This window comes from Ovis canadensis, chromosome 1, assembly GCF_042477335.2.
Source record: "Ovis canadensis isolate MfBH-ARS-UI-01 breed Bighorn chromosome 1, ARS-UI_OviCan_v2, whole genome shotgun sequence".
Lineage (NCBI taxonomy): Eukaryota > Metazoa > Chordata > Mammalia > Artiodactyla > Bovidae > Ovis > Ovis canadensis.
This window is the reverse complement of record NC_091245.1, coordinates 52,158,022-52,179,069: the sequence shown is the minus strand read 5'-3', so window position 1 is coordinate 52,179,069 and position 21,048 is coordinate 52,158,022. Positions and strand designations below refer to the sequence as shown.

The 21,048-nt window shown below is 38.2% G+C and overlaps 1 protein-coding gene across 1 annotated transcript in view; it reads left to right on the top strand.

The window, feature by feature from the left end:
• SLC44A5 (solute carrier family 44 member 5) overlaps positions 1–21,048 on the top strand; it is a 450,883-nt gene that overhangs the window by 384,792 nt on the left and 45,043 nt on the right. The window contains exons 6-10 of the mRNA XM_069594802.1: positions 3,449–3,533; positions 13,805–13,933; positions 14,759–14,819; positions 19,178–19,301; positions 20,830–20,913. Of these exons, the coding sequence (XP_069450903.1) occupies positions 3,449–3,533; positions 13,805–13,933; positions 14,759–14,819; positions 19,178–19,301; positions 20,830–20,913 (483 nt within the window). The remainder of the gene's footprint in view (positions 1–3,448; positions 3,534–13,804; positions 13,934–14,758; positions 14,820–19,177; positions 19,302–20,829; positions 20,914–21,048) is intronic.

Here is a 21,048-nt window from a genome sequence, read left to right as displayed (position 1 = left end):
GATGGTAAAGAATCATCCTGCAATGCAGGAGGCCCAGGATCCATACCTGGGTTGGAGAGGCTTCCCTGGTGGCTCAGAGGTTAAAGCGTCTGCCTCCAATGCGGGAGACCCGGGTTCGATCCCTGGGTCGGGAAGATCCCCTGGAGAAGGAAATGGCAACCCACTCCAGTATTCTTGCCTGGAGAATCCCATGGACGGAGGAGCCTTGGAGGCTACAGTCCACAGTGTCACAAAGAGTCGGACACAACTGAGCGACTTCACTTCACTTCACCAACTCCAGTATTCTTGCGTGGGAAATCCCATGGACAGAGAAGCCTGGTGGGCTATACAGTTCATGCGGTCACAGATTTGTATGTAAGGAATCTGAGGACCACTGACATTTAAGGATATCAGGCAGGCTTTGACAGAATGAGTACATATGTGTGCAAAAAACTAAGCAGGATTCTCAGATACTGAGAAACTTATTCTGAAATTGATCTCATTCATTCTGCAGCATCTGATGAGTGCCTGGAATGGGCCAAGTAGTAGGCTAAGTGTTAGGAAACTAGATGGATATAAACGTTAATAAGGTACAAACTTTACCCTTGAGGTTTACATAATCTGGTGAATAATTTGTATATATGCAGCATTTTGCAGTTTATAAGTCAGTTTTACCTATGGTGGACTCTTGACACTTGCTGATTTACCATTCAGCCTTTTAACTACTTCTAAGGGACTCCAGTGATCCATGACATGCAATAATTTATTCATTCACTTAGGTACAAATTTGAGTCACATGCACCATGAGACTGTGTAGAATGTATAGCTGCCTGTGTGGTGAAAGAGCCAAATTCACTCTTGTGGAATCTTTAAGTTGCCTTGTGCGTACTGTGCATGCATTTATAGCCAGATTCTTGAGCCATCAGAACTCGATGGGATTACAAACGTGAAGTGAGTTTATTTTCCCCTTATTAATTGCCTTTAATGATGTTCTTTCAAATTTCTTTTCTTCTTGTTTTGGCATCTTGGGCATCTTCCATAGCTTTCTAAACACTTTCTGTTAAAAAGTACAGTATAGTCCATTTAAAATTTGAATCCATCTCTTCCAATTCCCCAGCTCAGGTTTGAACTCTGCAAGGGAACTTAAGAGTGGGAGAGAAGGCCTGTTTTGTTATTTTCCTCCTCTTCCCTCCCTCCTGGTTTTAGTCTTTGTGTTCTGACTTATAGAAGGAGAAAGAGTGTTTATTACTTTCCTGGCCACTGCCCTAGCCCTACATGGTTGTTGCTCCTGAAGCTAAGATGTAACTGACTATCCATAGACTCTCTCCTTGACAAAGCCTGGCTCTCTCATGGTGTGCAAGTGGAAATTCTCTGGGGAAGTCCTTACTGACTAGTCTTTTGATCTGAGAAATCAGTTTTGGCTTTCTCTCCACCAAACCCCTTCAGGCCCATCCCTGGGGATTCATCTCCAGTCTCTTATCAGGTGATGTTACCACCAGGAAGGTGCAAGCCCATTTCCTTGGCTCCATACCCTCCCATGACAGACTGCTTCAGTGCTATCCTCTTTCTGCACCATTGGTTTATTTCCACTCTCTTGTGGTTTTTGGGTCTCACATTTTCTCTGCTAAAATGGGCAGAGGGCTGTAGTAAGTCTGCCACACAAAGCAGTATCCAGCTGGAAACCAAGATGCTGGTCTGCCCTTCCCACGTGCTCAGTCACTTCAGTCACGTCTGACTCTGAGACCCTGTGATACCCTGCCATACCGTCCCAGCTATAGCCTGGGACTGTAGCTTGCCAGGCTCCTCTGTCCATGGGACTCTTCAGCAAAAATACTGGAGTGGGTTGTCATATACTCCTCCAGGAGATCTTCCCAGCCCCAGGATCGAACGCAAATCCCTTATGTGTTTGGCATTGGCAGGTGTATTCTTTACCTCTAGAACCAACTGGGACACCCTCTGTCTCTCTGAGAGATTCTCTCAGAGCCTGTGTGGTTTGAAACCCAGAAGAAATAATCCATCCTTTCAATGAGGAGGGGAGGAAAAATCCTCTGAACTCTGATGACTGTATCCTGCCAATTCCACTGTCTCCAATCACCTCCCTCACTCATCTTTTGCTTATGTAGACATGAGCAAGAAGCAGCAGAAGTGATGCAAGGATCTAGCCCACACTTTCTGTGGAGAGCTCTTTTTGTTTCTAGATTCAGATCCTACTTGGTGATTGTGAGTCAGCAGGAAAAATATAACTCAACAGCCTATTATACATTTTATGCTGTATATGTAGTCATGTTAACTTGGGACTGTTCAAGGTTCTGGAAACATTCTTCTTGAATGTATATGGCTATGTTCTCTCAAGATATTGTTTATAGACCACCTGTATCTGAATCAGTTGGGGATCACAGGGGGAAATGTGAATTACTAGGGTCTGGGCTCCGAAGGGTTGAGAAGGAGTCAGGAATCACAGTTTTCAACAAACACCCCAAGGTTCACTGATGCATACTTAAGTTAGACAGCCATTTGTCTTGAGCCCACCACACATTTCATATGTCCTCCCAACACCACTATTCAGCAGGTCAGGCTGGTATTATCCCCATTTTACTGCTGAGGAAATTGAGATTTAAAGGAGAAACATGGCTTGCAAAATGGCAAAGTCATCACTGTTGCTGGCAAAGTGTGTGTGTGTGTGTTAGTCACTCAGTTGTGTCCAACTCTTTGTGACCCCATGGGCTGTAGCCTGCTAGGCTCCTCTGTCCATGGAGTTCTCCAGGTAAGAATTGCTGGAGTGGGTTGCCATTCCCTTCTCTAGGGGAATCTTCCTGACCCAGGGATTGAACCCAGGTCTCCAGCACTGCAGGTAGGTTCTTTACCATCTGAGCTACCAGGGAAGATCCCCAATAATAAATGTCAAGTTATCCCACCACTATGCCCCTGAACATAATTTTAAACAGAGAGAAAATATAACTAAATTCATCTTTTTTCAGATCACTGAAATAATACATGTTTATCTCATGAAACCCATAAAATACAAAATTATCTAAACAAATATGCCATCATTCAGATATAATCATTTGTTTCTGCATATAATGTGTTATAATTGTTTTTGCAAAATTAAATAATATTTTGATACTCTTTAGTAACCTGCTTCCTAAATTCATCCATTAAATATTTTTCAACATTATTTTCAATGACAGTATAATCTTTTACTTTATGGATGTGGAGTTCTTTATTGAACCAATCCCCTGTTGATGGACAATTTGATTATTTTTACTTTTTACTATTACTATTTTAATAGTAATAGTAAAAGCTATTTTAAGTGTTAGGCCACTTGACGGGGATTTGGGGAATATGTTGCAAATTTCTAGATGAAATGAAGCAGATTTTTAAAGGTCATGTTATATTAAAGTATACCCGATGATATGAAATGATATGAAATATTTCCACAGTCACTAAAAATATTATGTTGTTTTTTTAGGAACAAGTCCATTTTGTTTTATTTTAACATGCTCACCTGTACCAGTCCCTCCGTGGTGGTAAACCTACAGTGCCCTACCACACAGGTAAGGCGAAAAATATGCCTCACTGGTTTTAGCAATTTTAAAAGATGACAGAACTGAGAAACTCTATTTGAATTCTGGATGTGTGTGATTAATGATGAATTTATGGAAGGTGACAAGACAGAAGTATTCATATACAATAAAAACAGGGATTAATCCATTAGTATCACTAGGAACCTCAGTGATTATCTTGTCCAACCACCTATTTTTATAAATGAATAAACTGCAGTATAGAGAAGTGGAGATATTTTTCTCAAGATTAGTATTAGGAAGAATAAAACCATCTTGTAACTAATGAACTTCAGTTTTCCAGTGACTGAACACAATAGTTTCTTTTTGGTCATATGATAGTATAAGGCGGTGTTTGCAGTCAGTGGGCAGCTCTCTTCCAGGCTCCTTTCGTCTGGTGGCTCTGTCATCCCTTAAGGCCTCAGCAGCAGCAGCAGCATCCAGTTGCCAGAAGGAAGCAAAAGGCTGAATAAAGCATCCCTGCTCTAAGCCTTGGATCAGCTGGGTCACACATTGTATTTCTACTCAAATACCATAAACTTTTAAGTTTTAAATGTTCAACCTGAGATGCAAGAAGAAAGGAAAGAAGGAATAAAGCAATGTAACTGTGGACTGAGCAGCCTCTTATGTACCGTGAAGAAATGAAACAAGGGGCACAGACATCAATGGGCAGTTCATTCTGTTTTCTATAGTCTATCCATCTGTCCTCTAGAGGACCCTTCTTCCCAAGGGAGACAACTCAGAGTCCTGTGTGGTACTGAACTTCAACCCACAGTCTAGGATCTATGGATGATGGATAGTCTCTCCATCAGGTCTTGACACTAAATGCACAATGGGGAACAGGGCCGGGGAAGTTAGAATACAAACTCCCTTTCAGAAAGGAAGGAGGGGTAAGTGCACAGTGGTCTTTAGTGCAGAGCACGAGAACAGTCTTTTATTCTCTTTGGATTGTGTTCTCAGAAGGAAGTTCCTTATCTGTCATCCTGTGATCCTTCGCTCAACAAACTGAAAGGTTATTTCCTGTCTGTCAACCTCAGGCCATACCACTAACCACTACTGAACACTGGAAATATGCCCTCTTAGAGGCCACGTGGCTTTGAAACTCTCTTCCTGTTGTACAAGTTTATCATGTCAAAGATTATTTTAATAGTCAAAGGCCTTTTCAGGTTAGGTTATGAATTTAGCAGTATAATTACCTCAAAAACTCAGTAGGATTTTGACTTACTTGCTTCCTCTTGGTTCCTTGTGCAAGTAAACCACAGCCAAAGGTCTTCTCTAGAAAATCTGCTTGCTTTCCTCCTCATGTCCCTCAAAGACTTTTGATATCTTATTTCCTGCTGAGATTTAAGCCATCTTGGGGTATTAACATCTTAGTTCTGTGACCACCGGTACCACAGAACCTTGTTTTTATCACAGCCACTCACCCCCAAGGTCAAATCCTCACTCTTGTCAGCACCAATAATTACCACCCTTAATTTCAAACATCTTACTGTCTAATCATTTCAATCCCTCTAATATTTCAACTCCAGTTATTCCTCTACCTCACTGGAACCTACAAACCACTGACCTGATGCCCTTCAAAGTTTCCCTCAGTTCTATCATGTTTCCATCTCCTTCTTTATATGATTTAAACTCCATGGTCCCTCTTGAAAATCACTCCTTTATAGAACTCTCATACATTATTTGCGGCAATGTAAATTGGTGCAGCAGGTATGGAAAACAGTATGGAGGTTTCTTTAAAAACAAAGATAGAACTACCATGTGATTCAGCAACTCCACCCCTGAGTATAAATCCAGAGAAAACTCTTAATTTGAAACGATGCATGCTCCTCAGTGTTCATAGCAGCACTATTTACAATAGCCAACACATGGAAGCAACCTAAATGTCCATTAACAGATGAATGGGTAAAGACAGTATGGCACATATATACAATGGAATATGACTCGGCCATAAAAAGAATGAAATAATTCCATTTGCAACAACTTGGAGGGCATTGCTTAAGTGAAATAAGTTAGACAGAGAAAGATAAATACTGTATGATATCACTTATATGAGGAGTCTGAAAAATGAAAAAAATGAACTTATTTAAAAATCAGAAACAAACTCACAGACATAGAAAACAAATTTATGGTTACCAAAGAGGAAGGGAGAAGAGAGATAAATTATGAGTTTTGGACTAGCAGATAAATACTACTATATATAAAATAGATATATATAAAATAGATATATATAAAATAGATAAACAGGGTTTTATATAGACAGGTTCCCTCTTTAGTACAGGGAACTATATTCAAACCTTTAACAAAGTACAATGGAAAAGTGTGTGTGTGTATATTCACTACAATACCCAGTTGTGGATGTGACTGGTGATGGAAGTAAAGTCTGATGTTGTAAAGAGCAATATTGCATAGAAGCGTGGAATGTTAGGTCCATGAATCAAGGCAAATTGGAAGTGGTCAAAAAGGAGATGGCAAGAGTGAACATCGACATTTTAGGAATCAGTGAACTAAAATGGACTGGAATGGGTGAATTTAACTCAGAACTATTAAATCTACTACTGTGGGCAAAAATCCCTTAAAGAAATGGAGTAGCCATCATAGTCAACAAAAGAGTCCAAAATGCAGTACTTGGAGGCAATCTCAAAAACAACAGAATGATCTCTGTTCATTTCCAAGGCAAACCATTCAATATCACGGTAATCCGAGTCTATGCCCTGACCAGTAATGCTGAAGAAGCTAAAGTTGAACGGTTCTATGAGGACCCACAAGACCTTCTAGAACTTACACACACACACACAAATGTCCTTTTCATTATAGGCAACTGGAATGCAAAAGTAGGAAGTCAAGAAACACCTGGAGTAACAGGCAAATTTGGCCTTGGAGTATAGAATGAAGCAGGGAAAAGGCTAATAGAGCTTTGCCAAGATAATTCACTGGTTATAGCAAACACCCTCTTCAAACAACACAAGAGAAGACTCTACACATGGACATCACCAGATGGTCAACACCGAAATCAGACTGATTATATTCTTAGCAGCCAAAGATGGAGAAGCTCTATACAGTCAACAAAAACAAGACCAGGAGCTGACTGTGGCTCAGATCATGAACTCCTTATTGCCAAATTCTTCAGTTCAGACTTAAACTGAAGAAAGCAGAGAAAACCACTAGACCATTCAGGTATGACCTAAATCAAATCCCTTATGATTATACGGTGAAAGTGAGAAATAGATTCAAGGGATCATATCTAATAGACAGAATGCCTGAAGAACTATGGACAGAGGTTCGTGACATTGTACAGGAAGCAGTGATCAAGACCATCTCCAAGAAAAAGAAATGCAGAAAAGCAAAATGATTGTCTGAGGAGGCCTTACAAACAGCTATGAAAAGAAGAGAAGCAAAAGGAAAAGGAGAAAAGGAAAGATATTCCTATTTGAATGCAGAATTCCAAAGAATAGCAAGGAGAGATAAGAAAGCCTTCCTCAGTGATCAGTGCAAAGAAATAGAGGAAAACAATAGAATAGGAAAGACTAGAGATCTCTTCAAGAAAATTAGAGATACCAAGGGAACATTTCATGCAAAGATGGGCTCGATAAAAAACATAAATGGTATGGACCTAACAGAAGCAGAAGATATTAAGAAGAGGTGGCAAGAATACATAGAAGAACTGTACAAAAAAGATTTTCATGACCCAGATAATCATGATGGAGTGATCACTCACCTAGAGCCAGACGTCCTGGAATGTGAAGTCACGTGGGCCTTAGGGAGCATCACTACAAAGTTAGTGGAGGTAATGGAATTCCAGTTGAGCTATTTCAAATCCTAAAAGATGATGCTGTGAAAGTGCTGCACTCAATATGCCAGCAAATTTGGAAAACTCAGCAGTGGCCACAAGACTGGAAAAGGTCAGTTTTCATTTCAATCCCAAAGAAAGGCAATGCCAGAAAATGCTCAAATTACCACACAATTAATTGTGTTCATCTCGCACACTACCAAAGTAATGCTCAAAATTCTCCAGGCCCAGCTTCAACAGTACATGAACCATAAACTTCCAGATGTTCAAGCTAGATTTAGAAAAGGCAGAGGAACCAGAGATCAAGAGGTTGGAATACCAGACCACCTGACCTGCCTCCTCAGAAATCTGTATGCAGGTCAAGAAGCAACAGTTAGAACTGGACATGGAACAGCAGATTGGTTCCAAATTGGGAAAGGAATATGTCAAGGCTGTATATTGTTACCCTGCTTATATAACTTATATATATATATATATATATATATATATATATATATATATATATATGCACAGTACATCATGAGAAATGCTGGACTGGATGAAGCACAAGCTGGACTGGATGAAGCACAAGCTTGATTTCTGGGAGAAATATCAGTAACCTCAAATATGCAGATGACATCATCCTTATGGCAGAAAGCAAAGAACTAAAGAGCATCTTGATGAAAGTGAAAGAGGAGAGTGAAAAAGTCAGCTTAAAACTCAACATTCAAAAACCTAAGATCATGGCATCTGGTCCCAACACTTCATGGCAGATAGATGGGGAAACAGTGGAAACAGTGACATACTTTATGTTTTGGGGCTCCAAAATCAGTGCAGGTGGTGGCTGCAGCCATGAAATTAAAAGATCTTGCTCCTTTGAAGAAAAGTTATGACCAACCTTTTCTAGCATATTAATAAGCAGAGACATTATTTTGCCACCCAGGGTCCATTTAGTCAAATCTATGATTTTCCAATAGTCATATGGATGTGAGAGTTGGACTATAAAGAAAGTTGAGTGCCGAAGAATTGATGCTTTTAAACTGTGGTGTTGGAGAACACTCTTTGAGAGTCCTTTGGACTGCAAAGAGATCCAACCAGTCCATCCTAAAGGAAATCAGTCGTGAATATTCATTGGAAAGACTGATTCTGAAGCTGAAACTCCAGTAGTTTGGCCACCTGATGCGAAGAACTGACTCATTTGAAAAGACTCTAATGCTGGGAAAGATTGAAGGCGGGAGGAGAAGGGGATGACAGAGCATGAGATGGCTGGATGGCATCACTGACTCAGTGGACATGAGTTTGAGTGGACTCTGGGAGTTGGTGATGGACAGGGAAGCCTGGTCTGCTGTGGTTTATGGGGTCACAAAGAGTCGGATATGACTTAGCAACTGAACCGAACTGTACACCAGAAACTAACACAACATTGTAAAACAACTAAACTTTAATAAAATTTTGAAAAGAATGTTTAAATCACATCCTTATATAAACCCTCAATTCTTTTGCCCCCTCTCATTTAGTTGTACTTCCCTGGCAAAAACTCATTCATGACTAAATGCAACTTTCTACCTACTCCATGCCTCAACCTAGGCAGTAGTGTGTTCTTACATAAAACACACACAACAGGCCATTAAACTGAGGGCTGCTAACCTCCAGGGGCCCCTCAATGCTGTCCCTCAATCACACAGACCCTTTGTCCATTCACTAGCTACTCTGCTAGAAAACAATTTCACACATTTTCCTCTCACCTCAAACCTCCAAGCCCTCCTTCCCAGTCTCTATCAGCCTTTGACTTGGCTTCCTATTTTACTGTGAAAATATCAGCATTCAGAAAACAACTTTTACAGCTTCCCACACTGACCTTCCTGCCATTATCTGTGTTCATGTATTTACTCTGCCTTCCCTGCTCTTCTCTGGAGGAACAGCCTGTGTGCCCCAGGCCAGCCCATCTGCTTGTGCATTAGATCTTATCCTCACTCACAAACTCCAGCACACAACTCCAGAAATCTTCCTTTATTTTTTTATTACCATTTTCATTCTCTACTAAATCATCCCCATCAGTAGAAAAACAGGCTGTTATTTCTTCCACATTAAAAAGTTTTCTTATTGATCCCATATCCCCTTACAGTTACTGCTTCATGTCTTTGTGGCTTCTTCTTCTTTTTTTTTTTTTTTTTTTGCAAAATTTCTCAAAAGAATAATTTATATCCAATGTGTCTGAATCTTTTCTTCTTACTTGTATTCAGGCTTTTATTCTTATTCCATTTTCTCCAAATGATACCATTGATCTCCATATATTTAAACCAATGGTCAATTATCCATCCATATTTACTTGATCCAACACTATTGTTTAATCAATCCCTCTTCCTTAAAGTACTTTCTTCACTCGGCTTCTAGGACATAGCTTTCTCTTTCCTCTTAATTCTCTGGATCCTCCCTCTCAGTATTCTTTGATGGTTTCTCCTTATCTTCCCAGCACCTTGTAAACACTGGAGTTTCCTCCTCCACCAGGATTAGCCCTCTTCAAAATATATATTTACTCCTTTGGTGATCACACCTAGTCTTTCTTTTACTACCATCTATATACCGCCCTTCCTAGTTTATATATGTATATTCCCAGGACTCCAGTTCTTTCTATCCAACCACCTGTGTCATGTCTCTACATGGATATTTAGTTGGCATCTCAGATTTAACATGTCCAAACTCAATCCCTGAAAGTCTCTGATTTTATCCCTAAAATTGTTCCCTAACCCCCAACAGTCTTTTCTTTTTCAGTTAAGGCCAACTCTAAATACCATGGAATCATCCTTGATCCCTCATATCTCTTGTACTCATATTTGAGCTGTGAGCTAATTCCTCTGGTCTTCATTCAAAATATACCCAGGACCAAATTACTTTTAACCATCTCCTCCTGTTTTCAAAGAGCCGGTATATTGTTTCAGTGACCCCTGACTGGTCTCTCTGCCTCTATTCCTGCCCCTGCCTCCAGTCCCTTAGTCTCTTCTCCACCCAGCAGCCAGTGTGATCCTGTTAAATATCAGTCACATTATATCCCTCCTTTGCTCAGGACCCTTTCCCTCAATAGCCTCCCAACTTACTCATATTGAAAGCTAAAGTCCTGACAATGTCCTCCAAGGTCCTTCACTGGATGCCTTACTGACCACATTTGCTCTGTTTCTCCCTCTGCTCACTGCACTCAGGTCACGGTGACCACCCGTTGTCTTCAAAGGGTCCAAGAAAGCACCTAGACTTCGCTGTTCTCCCTGCCTAGCCTCCCCTTTCTCCAGATGACTACAGTTTGATCACTAGGCTTCCTAAATATTACCTTTCCAGTGAGACCTCCCTTGACTACCTGTTTAAAGCTATAATCCCATCCTGGTAATTCATCATCTGGCCTTCCTTCTAGCCTTATTTCTCTCTATAACAACTACTACTATCTTGGGTGCTTAGTCACTCAGCCTGTTCAACTCTTTGCTCCCCCATGGACTGTAGCCTGCCAAGCTCCTCTGTTGATGGGATTCTCCAGGCAAGAATACTGACAGCAAACAATTTTACTTATTTGTTATTACCCTTCTCTTCCTACTAGAATGTAAATTGCTTGAGGGTAGGGATTTTTATCTCTTTTGTTCACTGCTGTGTCCCCAGTGCCTAGAACAGGCTCAGAGTAGGTGATTGATAAATATTTGTTGAATTAAAGAGTAAATGAATGAATGAGAAAATTAATATTTTACTATTCCCAGTCTAGAAATTTTTCCACTATACTATACAAATCCATCATTCTTATGATGAAACAAAAAATCCTTCCATACTATGCTTTTTAAACATTTCAGTTACTAGATCCTTTTTTCATTGGAACTGTACTGTTTTAACCTTCAGTGTAATTTTCTCTTCCACTCACCAAAGCCTAATTTATATTAGAGTGTTAATTGCATGTGAACAGAATATGTAAAAATAATGATGAAGAACTATATTCAAGGTGCCCCTTTGTGGTTATACAAAGAATCAGAACTGAGTCAGAATATATATCAGCTGCCAATAATGCAGAATTGCTCTCAGTCTGCCAGGTAATAATGTATCTACTGATCCAAGCCACATTTTTATGCATTATGTTTTCTGTTAACTACAGCATGGTCCAGATATGTGTCATAAGCATTTAAAGGACAAACCTTGATCAATTAGGATATCCAACCTTCCAATGTGACCTTCATTTTTGGCTAATTATATGTTGATTGCTACTAATCAGTGTTGTATTTATAGCAAACAAACAGATCTGATAGAGAGTAAAGAGCAGTTGCTATATTGTTTTTTAACCGCTCGTTTATGTTTGGAAGAAATTTGATGTGAGTCTCTTTAACAAAACATTTTTTAACATTTAAATTACTTTCTTTTATATATTGCATGTTTGCTCAGTTGCTCAGCCATGTCTGACTCTTTGAGAAACCTGCGGGTTCCTCTGTCCATGTGATTTTTTCAGGCAAGAATACTGGAGTGGGTTGCCACTTCCTCCTCCAGGGCTTGATCGACCCAAGGATAGAACTGACATCTCCTGCACTGGCAGGCAGATTCTTTACCACTGAGCCACCTCGGAAGTCCACATGTTAAATACACCACACTATTATGTGTCTAGTATACACTGTATGTGTTCATAAATGCAGAAATCGTCATGGCCTCAGCTCAGTCGTTCCTACCATCATTTAAAGCCAGTGAAGGCATTAATACATTCAGTCTTTATAAATCCATTTAAGTGTATCAAACAGTGGGCTAGTTATCTTCCAGAGTCTTATAAGTAAATTGCAAAAGTGTAAATGTCTGTGAGTTAGCTCCAAACATGTTAATGGTTTTTTTCAGCTTAACTCCAATCAGAGTAAACTTTGGACATTTGTGTTGACAATGACCTCTGTCTTCTTCCCCAAAATGTGAGCATGTTGGATGCTATGAATGTCCGTCAACAGTTCTTCAGTTTTCATAGAAAGATACCTGTGAGACTTTCATTATTTCCTCTGATATGCATGAATGTGTGTGTGTACTTGTGTGTGTGTGTGTGTACAAGTGTGTAGGAGAGACTAAAAAACAGAAAATACATCTGGAGGTGTGAACATGGAGATGGGTTGTTTACCTTTTAGAAACTTCTAAAAAAGTTAGAATGCTGCTGCTACAAAACAATATTAACTATGACACTTGAGGTACCCATTTAGTTATCCACCTACTATCTTAGCTGTGGGCTTGATACCAAATGTCCTCATGTAGCAGAAACTTGACCAAAAGATAGGAAAGAGATATCAGCTTAGCAGCTGTGTTTTTACCTAATTGCCACTGGGGACTGAGCTAGAATCTGGCCCGTGAGAATAGTTACCACGATACCGTGGGGAGATGGAGCAAGTCAGAGCTGAGAGGGCTTCCATAAGGAGGAACTGAAGGTAGAGGAGAGAATGTTCAAGAACTGACTGCAGCTCTCATGATATCATGTGATCGCTGGTTTTTTATTCCATACAAAAGCAAAGCAAACAGAGTGCCTCCTCCCTGATTGTGTTTTCTCTCTGTGGAGTTACTAATTGGATTACAGTCACTCCACAGTAGCTCTGTGGACTAGCACAGTGATCTGATTTGGCATTAATAGGCCCCTAAAGTTCATTAAAGATAATTACATCAGTGACCTCTCTGCCCACATTTGACTAGTGTTGCTAAAAGACAATAATAATGATTGATTACCACAAATATCCCTAATTTTGTTAGTTTCTTATGGTAATAACCCCCCCCCCCAATTATATTCTGAGAATTCACTGGTTTTGATAGTTCTTTGTGGCATAAGTTATCAATGTTTGGAGCATTTTTAATTACCATTCTATTCATACATAGGAAAGAAGGCGAGATTCTAACCCTGAAAATGTATAAGCTACACAGGCAAAATTAATCTTGGATTAAACCCTTATCTACTAATTCAGAAAATCATTATTAATAGTTCATCTCTGTCCTATGGATGATGTCACATGTACAAGTGATAAAATTGCATGCGCACACACACACACACACACACACACACACACACACACATGAACACCTGTAAAACTGGTTAGAACTGAATAAGGTTAGTGGATGGTAACAATACCAGCTTCCTGGTTGTGATACTGTGCTATAATTATGTGAATTATTACCACTGGCCAAAACTGGGTGAAAGGTACATGGAATTTATTATTTTTACAGCTGTGTGAAGATCTACAACTATATCAAATCAGAAGTTAAAAATAATTTTGTCATTGTATAGTATCTTATTGTTTTAATAGCACATTAGCATCCAAGGGCAAGGAGTAGAGGTTGACAGCTGGTACATGAAATTTAATTTTTTATAATATGTTTAGAAAATTGATTTAAGTTTCTTAGATGGAAAATGGTGCTTTGCTTTTTTATTGTGGTGGGTAATTTAGCAGTCTAACCTTGTAGATAATTCCTTGGTTTGTTCAAATCAACTCAATTCCTACCACTGTGTTTCCTTATTTCACAGATCTGTGTCTCCAAGTGCCCAGAAAGATTTTTAACTTTCATGGAAATACAATTTAAGTACAAAAATGACAGCGAATACTGGACATACTACAGCCAGTTCTGCCGGACTACTTTTCTTAAGCCTGTGGAGGTATGTGTGTTTAAGCTTAAAACTAGAGGAGAATTTACCTTGTTTCAATCTCAAATGTAATGTATTTGTAACTGGACAAGCTCCAAAATTTTCTAGGAAATTATTACTAATATTACCATTTCATTAAAGCACAGATGCATGTATACATACAAACATAACACAATTTAGAGCATATCATTTTGTAGACTTGGGGTGTTATACAGGACTATTAGGTCTCGTAAGTTAGTATCAACTATTTCCTGACACCAACAGATTCTCCACTTGTATGGATTTTTTTGCTGTCAAGAGCTAGGAGTTAAATGTCATTTGCAGTCACCATTTCATTAATGTGGTGATAAAGCTCCATGGCTACAGAGTAACAAGAACTTTACTTCCAAACCTGGTTTGATAATTACTCATTTGAAAAAAAAATCCCCAAACACTACCTAGACTGCAGGCTTATAAGGGAATTCTAAAGCCTTATTATGTTCATTAGTTGTGATGGCTTCTAAATAAGAGGAGATATCATTTTTCCAGGAAAAAATAGAAGCATTATACTGAGGCTATAACTAAGAAAAAGATACACACGTTCAAAGATGTACCTTGGTTTCAGCATGTCTGACTTTATTATTGTTGATTCAATTGAATTACAGTTAGGATATTTAAGAGTGTTTGTCAAACAAGTATGTGTCTATGATAATCTTACAATTACTCTTACTAGGAGAGTAATTTGGAATAAGGCAATTACTAGGGAATTGCATTTTTTAAGGACACAATTTATATATTGAGTAAGATGTGTCATCACATAATCTTTGAAATGTTAACACACTCTTCCTTCAATTTTAGACTCTCTCACAAGTTTTACTGGATAATGATTGTCCATCAGCGATTTATCCAAGCAAACCTTGTAAGTGGTTATTATTTTACCTCAGAAACACAGGATCTACCAAGAAGTTATTTAATTCAGTTCACTTATTTTACAATTGACAAAAATGAGGCTCAGAATGGTCCTATGACTGGCCCAGAGTCCCAGAGTTAATTGAAAAGAAAGCCAAAGCTACAAAGCCCATTCTTCCGACTCCAGCTTAGGGTGTTCCCCAGGAGCTTGGTGAGGTTTTAGGTTTGGTGGCATAAACGCACACAGAAAAGTTTGAAAATTGAATATTAAAAGTTCAGTCAGTTTGATTCTTTGCTACTCTGAGAACACACATGAGCCACACACAGACATACCCTAACACACCTACCCCTGAATTCGGCCAAAAAATTTGTTAAAAAATTGCTTGGGGAGTGAGAATGGGGTATATATTTGTCTTTATAATTTAAAACATGAAATACTTATATGTCTCCTGAATGAATTGACATTGTATTTCTTTAAAATTTATAAACTTAAACCCTGTTTAGGAGAAAATGAGATAATCACTCATTTTCCTTTGTTAAGGATATAATTCTAACTACAGATAAAAAACTTTACATAAAGATGTCCATCACAATGTTATTCAAAACAACCAAAAAAAGAAAAGGAAATATTCTAATATCTAAGAGCAAGAATATACTGAATAAATTATGATGCATTTATTAAATGAAATATTTTAGAATTTTTACATATGGTAAGTATTGATTATGTTACAATTTTAAACAAAATGAAAAATACTATATACATTGTAATGACAAGCCTCTAAAAGTGAAAATGAATAAACAAAAATATATTCAAAGAAAAAGATTGAAGAGAAATATGCCAAAATATTAAGTAATTAGCTGGAATCAAGATTGATGGGAGAAATATCAATAACCTCAGATATGCAGATGACACCACACTTTGGCAGAAAGTGAAGAACTAAAGAGCCTCTTGATAAAAGTGAAAGAGGAGAGTTAAAAAGTTGGCTTGAAACTCAGAAAACTAAGATTATAGCATCCAGTCCCATCACTTCATGGCAAATAGATGGGGAAACAGTGGAAACAGTGACAGACTTTATTTTTTTGGGCTCCAAAATCACTGCAGATGGTGACTATAGCCACGGAATTAAAAGACTGTTGCTCCTTGGAAGAAAAGTTATGACCAACCTAGACAGCATATTAAAAAGCAGAGACATTATGTTTCCAACAAAGGTCCATCTAGTCAAAGCTATGGTTTTTCCAGTAGCCATGTATGGATGTGAGAGTTGGACTATAAAGAAAACTGAACGCTGAAGAATTGGTGCTTTTGAACTGTTGTGTTGAAGGAGACTCTTGAGAGTCCCTTGGACTGCAAGGAGATCCAACTGGTCCATCCTAAAGGAAATCAGTCCTGAACATTCATTGGAAGGACTGATACTGAAGCTGAAACTCCAATACTTTGGCTACCTGATGTGAAGAACTGACTCATTTGAAAATACCCTGATGCTGGGAAAGATAGAAGGCAGGAGGACAAGGGGATGACAGAGGATGAGATGGTTGGATGGTATCACTGACTCAATGGACATGAGTTTGAGTAAGCTCTGGGAGTTGGTGATGGACAGGGAGGCCTGGTGTACTGCAGTCCATGGAATCACAAAGAGTTGGACACGAGTGAGTAACTAAACTGAACTGATTTTGGAGATAGCAAAACTATGGCCATTTTCTGTCTTCTTTCTTCTTTTTTCTTATCTGTTTTTCCACAATGAGTACATATTTCTTTTTTTTTTTTTTTTGGCATTTCAAGGCAGGTTTTAATCATTTGCAATACCTTCCCCAGTTACATTCATCAAGGCCAATGGGACTCTTTATACGTGAACGTTTTCCATTTATTCTGAATTTCGATGTGCACAGCACATACATCACAGTATGGAAGAAAGATAATAGTCATTAGTTTGAGTAGAAAGTCAGATACCATTGAGTTAGCAACCATCAACACAATGTCTTACATGTTCCCATCATTCTTCTCTGGATCATTAAAGACCTTCCATCAAAGTTGTGGGTCTGGCAAGCAACTGCATTTAACCAGGATTCCCTGCGCAATAGTATCTCTAGTTAAGAACAGTGTTACAGATTTTTATGCAAAAGGGTAAAAATGAACATTAGTCCCTGAAAATACATTAGGTATATAAGATATAGTCCCTGCCTTTACAATTATAGTTTGTTTAGATCACACAATATAAAGTGTACTTTGGGGATATTGTTGCTTAATTGCTAAGTCATGTCTGACTCTTGCAACTCCATGGACTATAGCCTACCAGGTTCCTTTGTCCATGGAATTCTCCAGGCCAGAATACTGGAGTAGGTAGCCTTTCACTTCTCCAGGGTATCTTCCCAAACCAGAGATGAAACCCAGGTCTCCCTTATTGCAGGCAGATTCTTTACCAACTGTGCCATTAGGGAGTCCAAGAATACTGGAATGGGTTGCCATTTCCTTCTCCAGGGGATCTTCCTGACCCTGGGATCGAACATACATCTCCTCCATTGCTAGGCAGATATTTTACCAGTGAGCCACCAGGGAAGCCCATGTTAGGGACACAAAAATGAATAAGGCACAGTCCTTCAAAGTCTAGCAAAGGAAACATTGAAATCAATTTGTATCCCCCCAATAGGGGGATAGTACTTGAAACAATGTTATGCAGCTAACAAAATTCACTCATTAAAGGTTTTATAAATGGAAATAAGTAATAATAAAAGAAAGAAACAACAGACAATATCTCATGTACTGTATAGTTAATAACTCTCAACAACAACAAAAAAAATGTATACAGAAGAAAGACTAGAAGGAAATGCACCAAAATGTTAATATAGTTCACTGTAGCTTATAAAACTATGTACGGTTTTGTATCTTGTTTCAAGAATTTTTCTCTACATTCCAAAAATATAATGAGCGTATTTAGTAATTAAAGGTAACAGACTAGATGAGTTAGTGTCCGGAAATACTACATAGAACAAGTTTGGGAGATTCTGTAGGTGGGATCAGTCACATTGAAGCGGCAAAAAGAAAAGGAGTACACGAAAAGGCAGAAGAGGCGGTTGGAGAGAACCTGGGCCTGTGAACCAAGGGAAGAGAGTTATAAAGGGCAGGGGTGTCTCCTGTGTCAAAGACTCATTCAACAGAAAAATTAACTCATTCAACAGCAAAGATTTACTGAGTTCCATTCTGTACCAAGCACTGTGCTAGGTAATGGGTTCCAGCAGGATGAAGAGTAGAAAGTATTTGGAAGTTTTGGCAATTAGGGGGTCATTGCAATCACTGGGAGGACAATTTCCATGGCGAGGTGAAGGCAGAAATATGGTTGTATTGAGAGGGAATAGAATCATCTGGTAGAGACTATGTCAAATTTGCCAGGGAGGAGCAGAACAAAGAGAGGATACGGAAGCAGTCATCCCTATTACAGATGCTACATACAGAAGATGCAGGTGATTAGACAAACTGATTTTAAAGCCAGATAAGTCAGGAAAAGCTTTATGAAGACATAGTTCTTTGTTTATATCAACTACTTTCATAGTTTCAGGTTTAAACTCCATATCAACCCCTGAAAGTCTATAATACTTCTTGTTAAAAAAAATGATAAACAATTCCTGATTCTTCCTCTTTCTTCCTGTAAAATTGAGGTTTTAGAACATTTTTGGTAATAGAGATTCGTAAAGAAGCAAAGATTCGGTTGAATTGAAAAGTACATAAAAGATTGAATGACAAACTCTCAGAAATCACGCTAGTTGACAAAGTATGAACCACTTTTGATGGCTTTATATTTCCATTTCCAGCCCCTCTAAAAAACTAATAAATGAAAAAGCTGGAAGAGAGAAAAATTATTAACATTTTATAAATAAAAATTCGATTATCTTAGTAGCCTAAAGTTTGAGCTGATGCTTATTTCTCAAAGAATTATTCACTAAACTCTGGTTTTCAAGGTTTCACTCAAGGAATATCTAAGAATTTTTTTAAAAAAATAACAAAACTAAATTCACCTAAGAATTCAAGTAAATGTAGCTTTTTATTGAGATGTGTTTAGTATGAGAGCGAGGTTGTCAGTATTATTCTTATAAAACCTGTGCTATGTGTCCTGCTTATGGCTACTTATGAATATATCATGTATGAAATAATCAAGTTTAAATGTAGCTTCAGATTATGATTGTATTTACTTCCCATGTCTGTCTTAGAATCATCAAAAAGTCTTATTATCAAATAATTGGCAGTTATCTATACTGGGCAAGTTATGTAGTGTCTAGCAAGTAAGCATTTTGATAATAAAAAACAGAAAGCTGAAGAAAGAGAGGACATCGTAAAGAAAGAAAAGTGATTATCATAATTTTAATTTATTTTTACAGTTCTCCAGAGATGTTTCCCAGACTTCTCTACTAAAAATGGCACTTTAACAGTAGGAAATAAGACAGTGTTTGATGATGGGAGTGGAAAGACAAGAAATGCTGCAGAACTCAGAAAGGCTGCAAAGTATGTAGATCACATCCCCATTTTCAATCTTATGCACCCCATTATTATCCCTGAACTAAAGCTTTGTTAGGTTAAGGGTTATAGAGGAAAAATTATGTTTATTCTGAAATATTCATGTCACTGTGGATTGGAGAAATTGGTATGTGTTCGTTAAGAAAACCAAAGGAAAAAGCGGAATGAATTTGAAAGAACAATTATGTTTTTCAAAATGGTGAAGTCTTTCATCATGAACAGGTACATAAATGAGACATCAGGAAACATATTGAAACACCTTAATATAATTTATTTTGGATGAGCATAATTTAAAAAAGCCATGATTTTTTAAAGCATCATTTTTTTAAAAAATGACTGAAATAATAAAGCTGCCAGCTGTTTTAAATGGAAGGGAGCCTTAAGAAAAGTGAAACAACCACGATGCTGCTGTGTTAGTACTGTGCTGAATTTCTATTACTACTTACAGTGAAGTAAATTTTCTGTTTCTCTTGGCTGTATGCATCGTGGTGTTCCATGTTATTTGGAAATATAATTTTTTCATGCACACAGATGTGTGTATACAAATATAAACACAGAGTATCACTGCATAGCTCAGTTGTTGAATTTAAAATTAAAAATATATTGCAAAAGTGTATTGTACTAATACATTTATCCATTGATAAAATTTTGAAGTAAGCACATGTGTGCTAAGTTGCTTCAGTCGTGTCCGTCTCTGCGGCCCTATGGACTGTAGCCTGCCAGGTTCCTCTGTCCATGGGATTCTCCAGGCACGAATACTGGAGTGGGTTGCCATGCCCACCTCCAGGGAATCTTCCTAATACAGAGATCGAACTCACATCTCTTATGTCTCCTTCACTGGCAGGCAAGTTCTTTACCACTAGTGACACCTGAGAAGCCCAACTAAATTAAATTACACTATGATGCATATATATATGGTACAACTAAGAAAACTGGGAAATTATAACCACAAAAGTCAGAATTATGGTTATTTTAGTGGAAGGAAGAGGTATTGTAATTGGAGCACATGGGGGAAAGGAATGACTGAGTTGTACTTACCAAGTGTGTTTGCTTTGATAACCCATCCAACTGGAAGCTAATGATTTGTGTACTTTTCTGCATATGCCTCTTTGTGCCTTCTGCTACAGAGTGTCAGAAGATTAAGAAGGGGAAATTAAATAGCATATTCACTCTTAGCTCTATGGATTTTATAAGTTAGAAGCTGATCTTATTTAAATTCATGTCTTATAGTGAGGTCTCTGCAACACTGAGGGCATGTTGCATATGTTGGAAAAGTGGTATGTTTAACACTCTTGAAAGCAATGCTTCCTCTGTGTGTAGCTGTAGCTACCTTTGTAGGTTCACCAAAGTGATACCTCATGTATTATTGTGGTTAGCAAAAGGGTCACTAGCAATAAATGGTTTCTACAGATATGCTTAGAATATCAGCTTCCAAGTCCCTTTTATCATAACAAGAACATTTCTCGTTAATGGTAGTCAAAAAATAATTGATTTTTTTTTTCTTCTTTGAATTCAGTGGTATCAATAAAGCCCTTGATGCAAGGGCAATTGGAGTGAAGGTGTTTGAAGACTATGCAACAACATGGTATTGGATTCTCATGTAAGTGAAAACATAAGTGTTTCGTCTCCGGCCCCATTCTGAGTTTATCTTTGTAGAATTTCTTTCATCAAATTCCCCATTCATATTCATAAATGAGAGATTGATTCAGATTTCAGTTCCTGCCAGTTTCTTTTT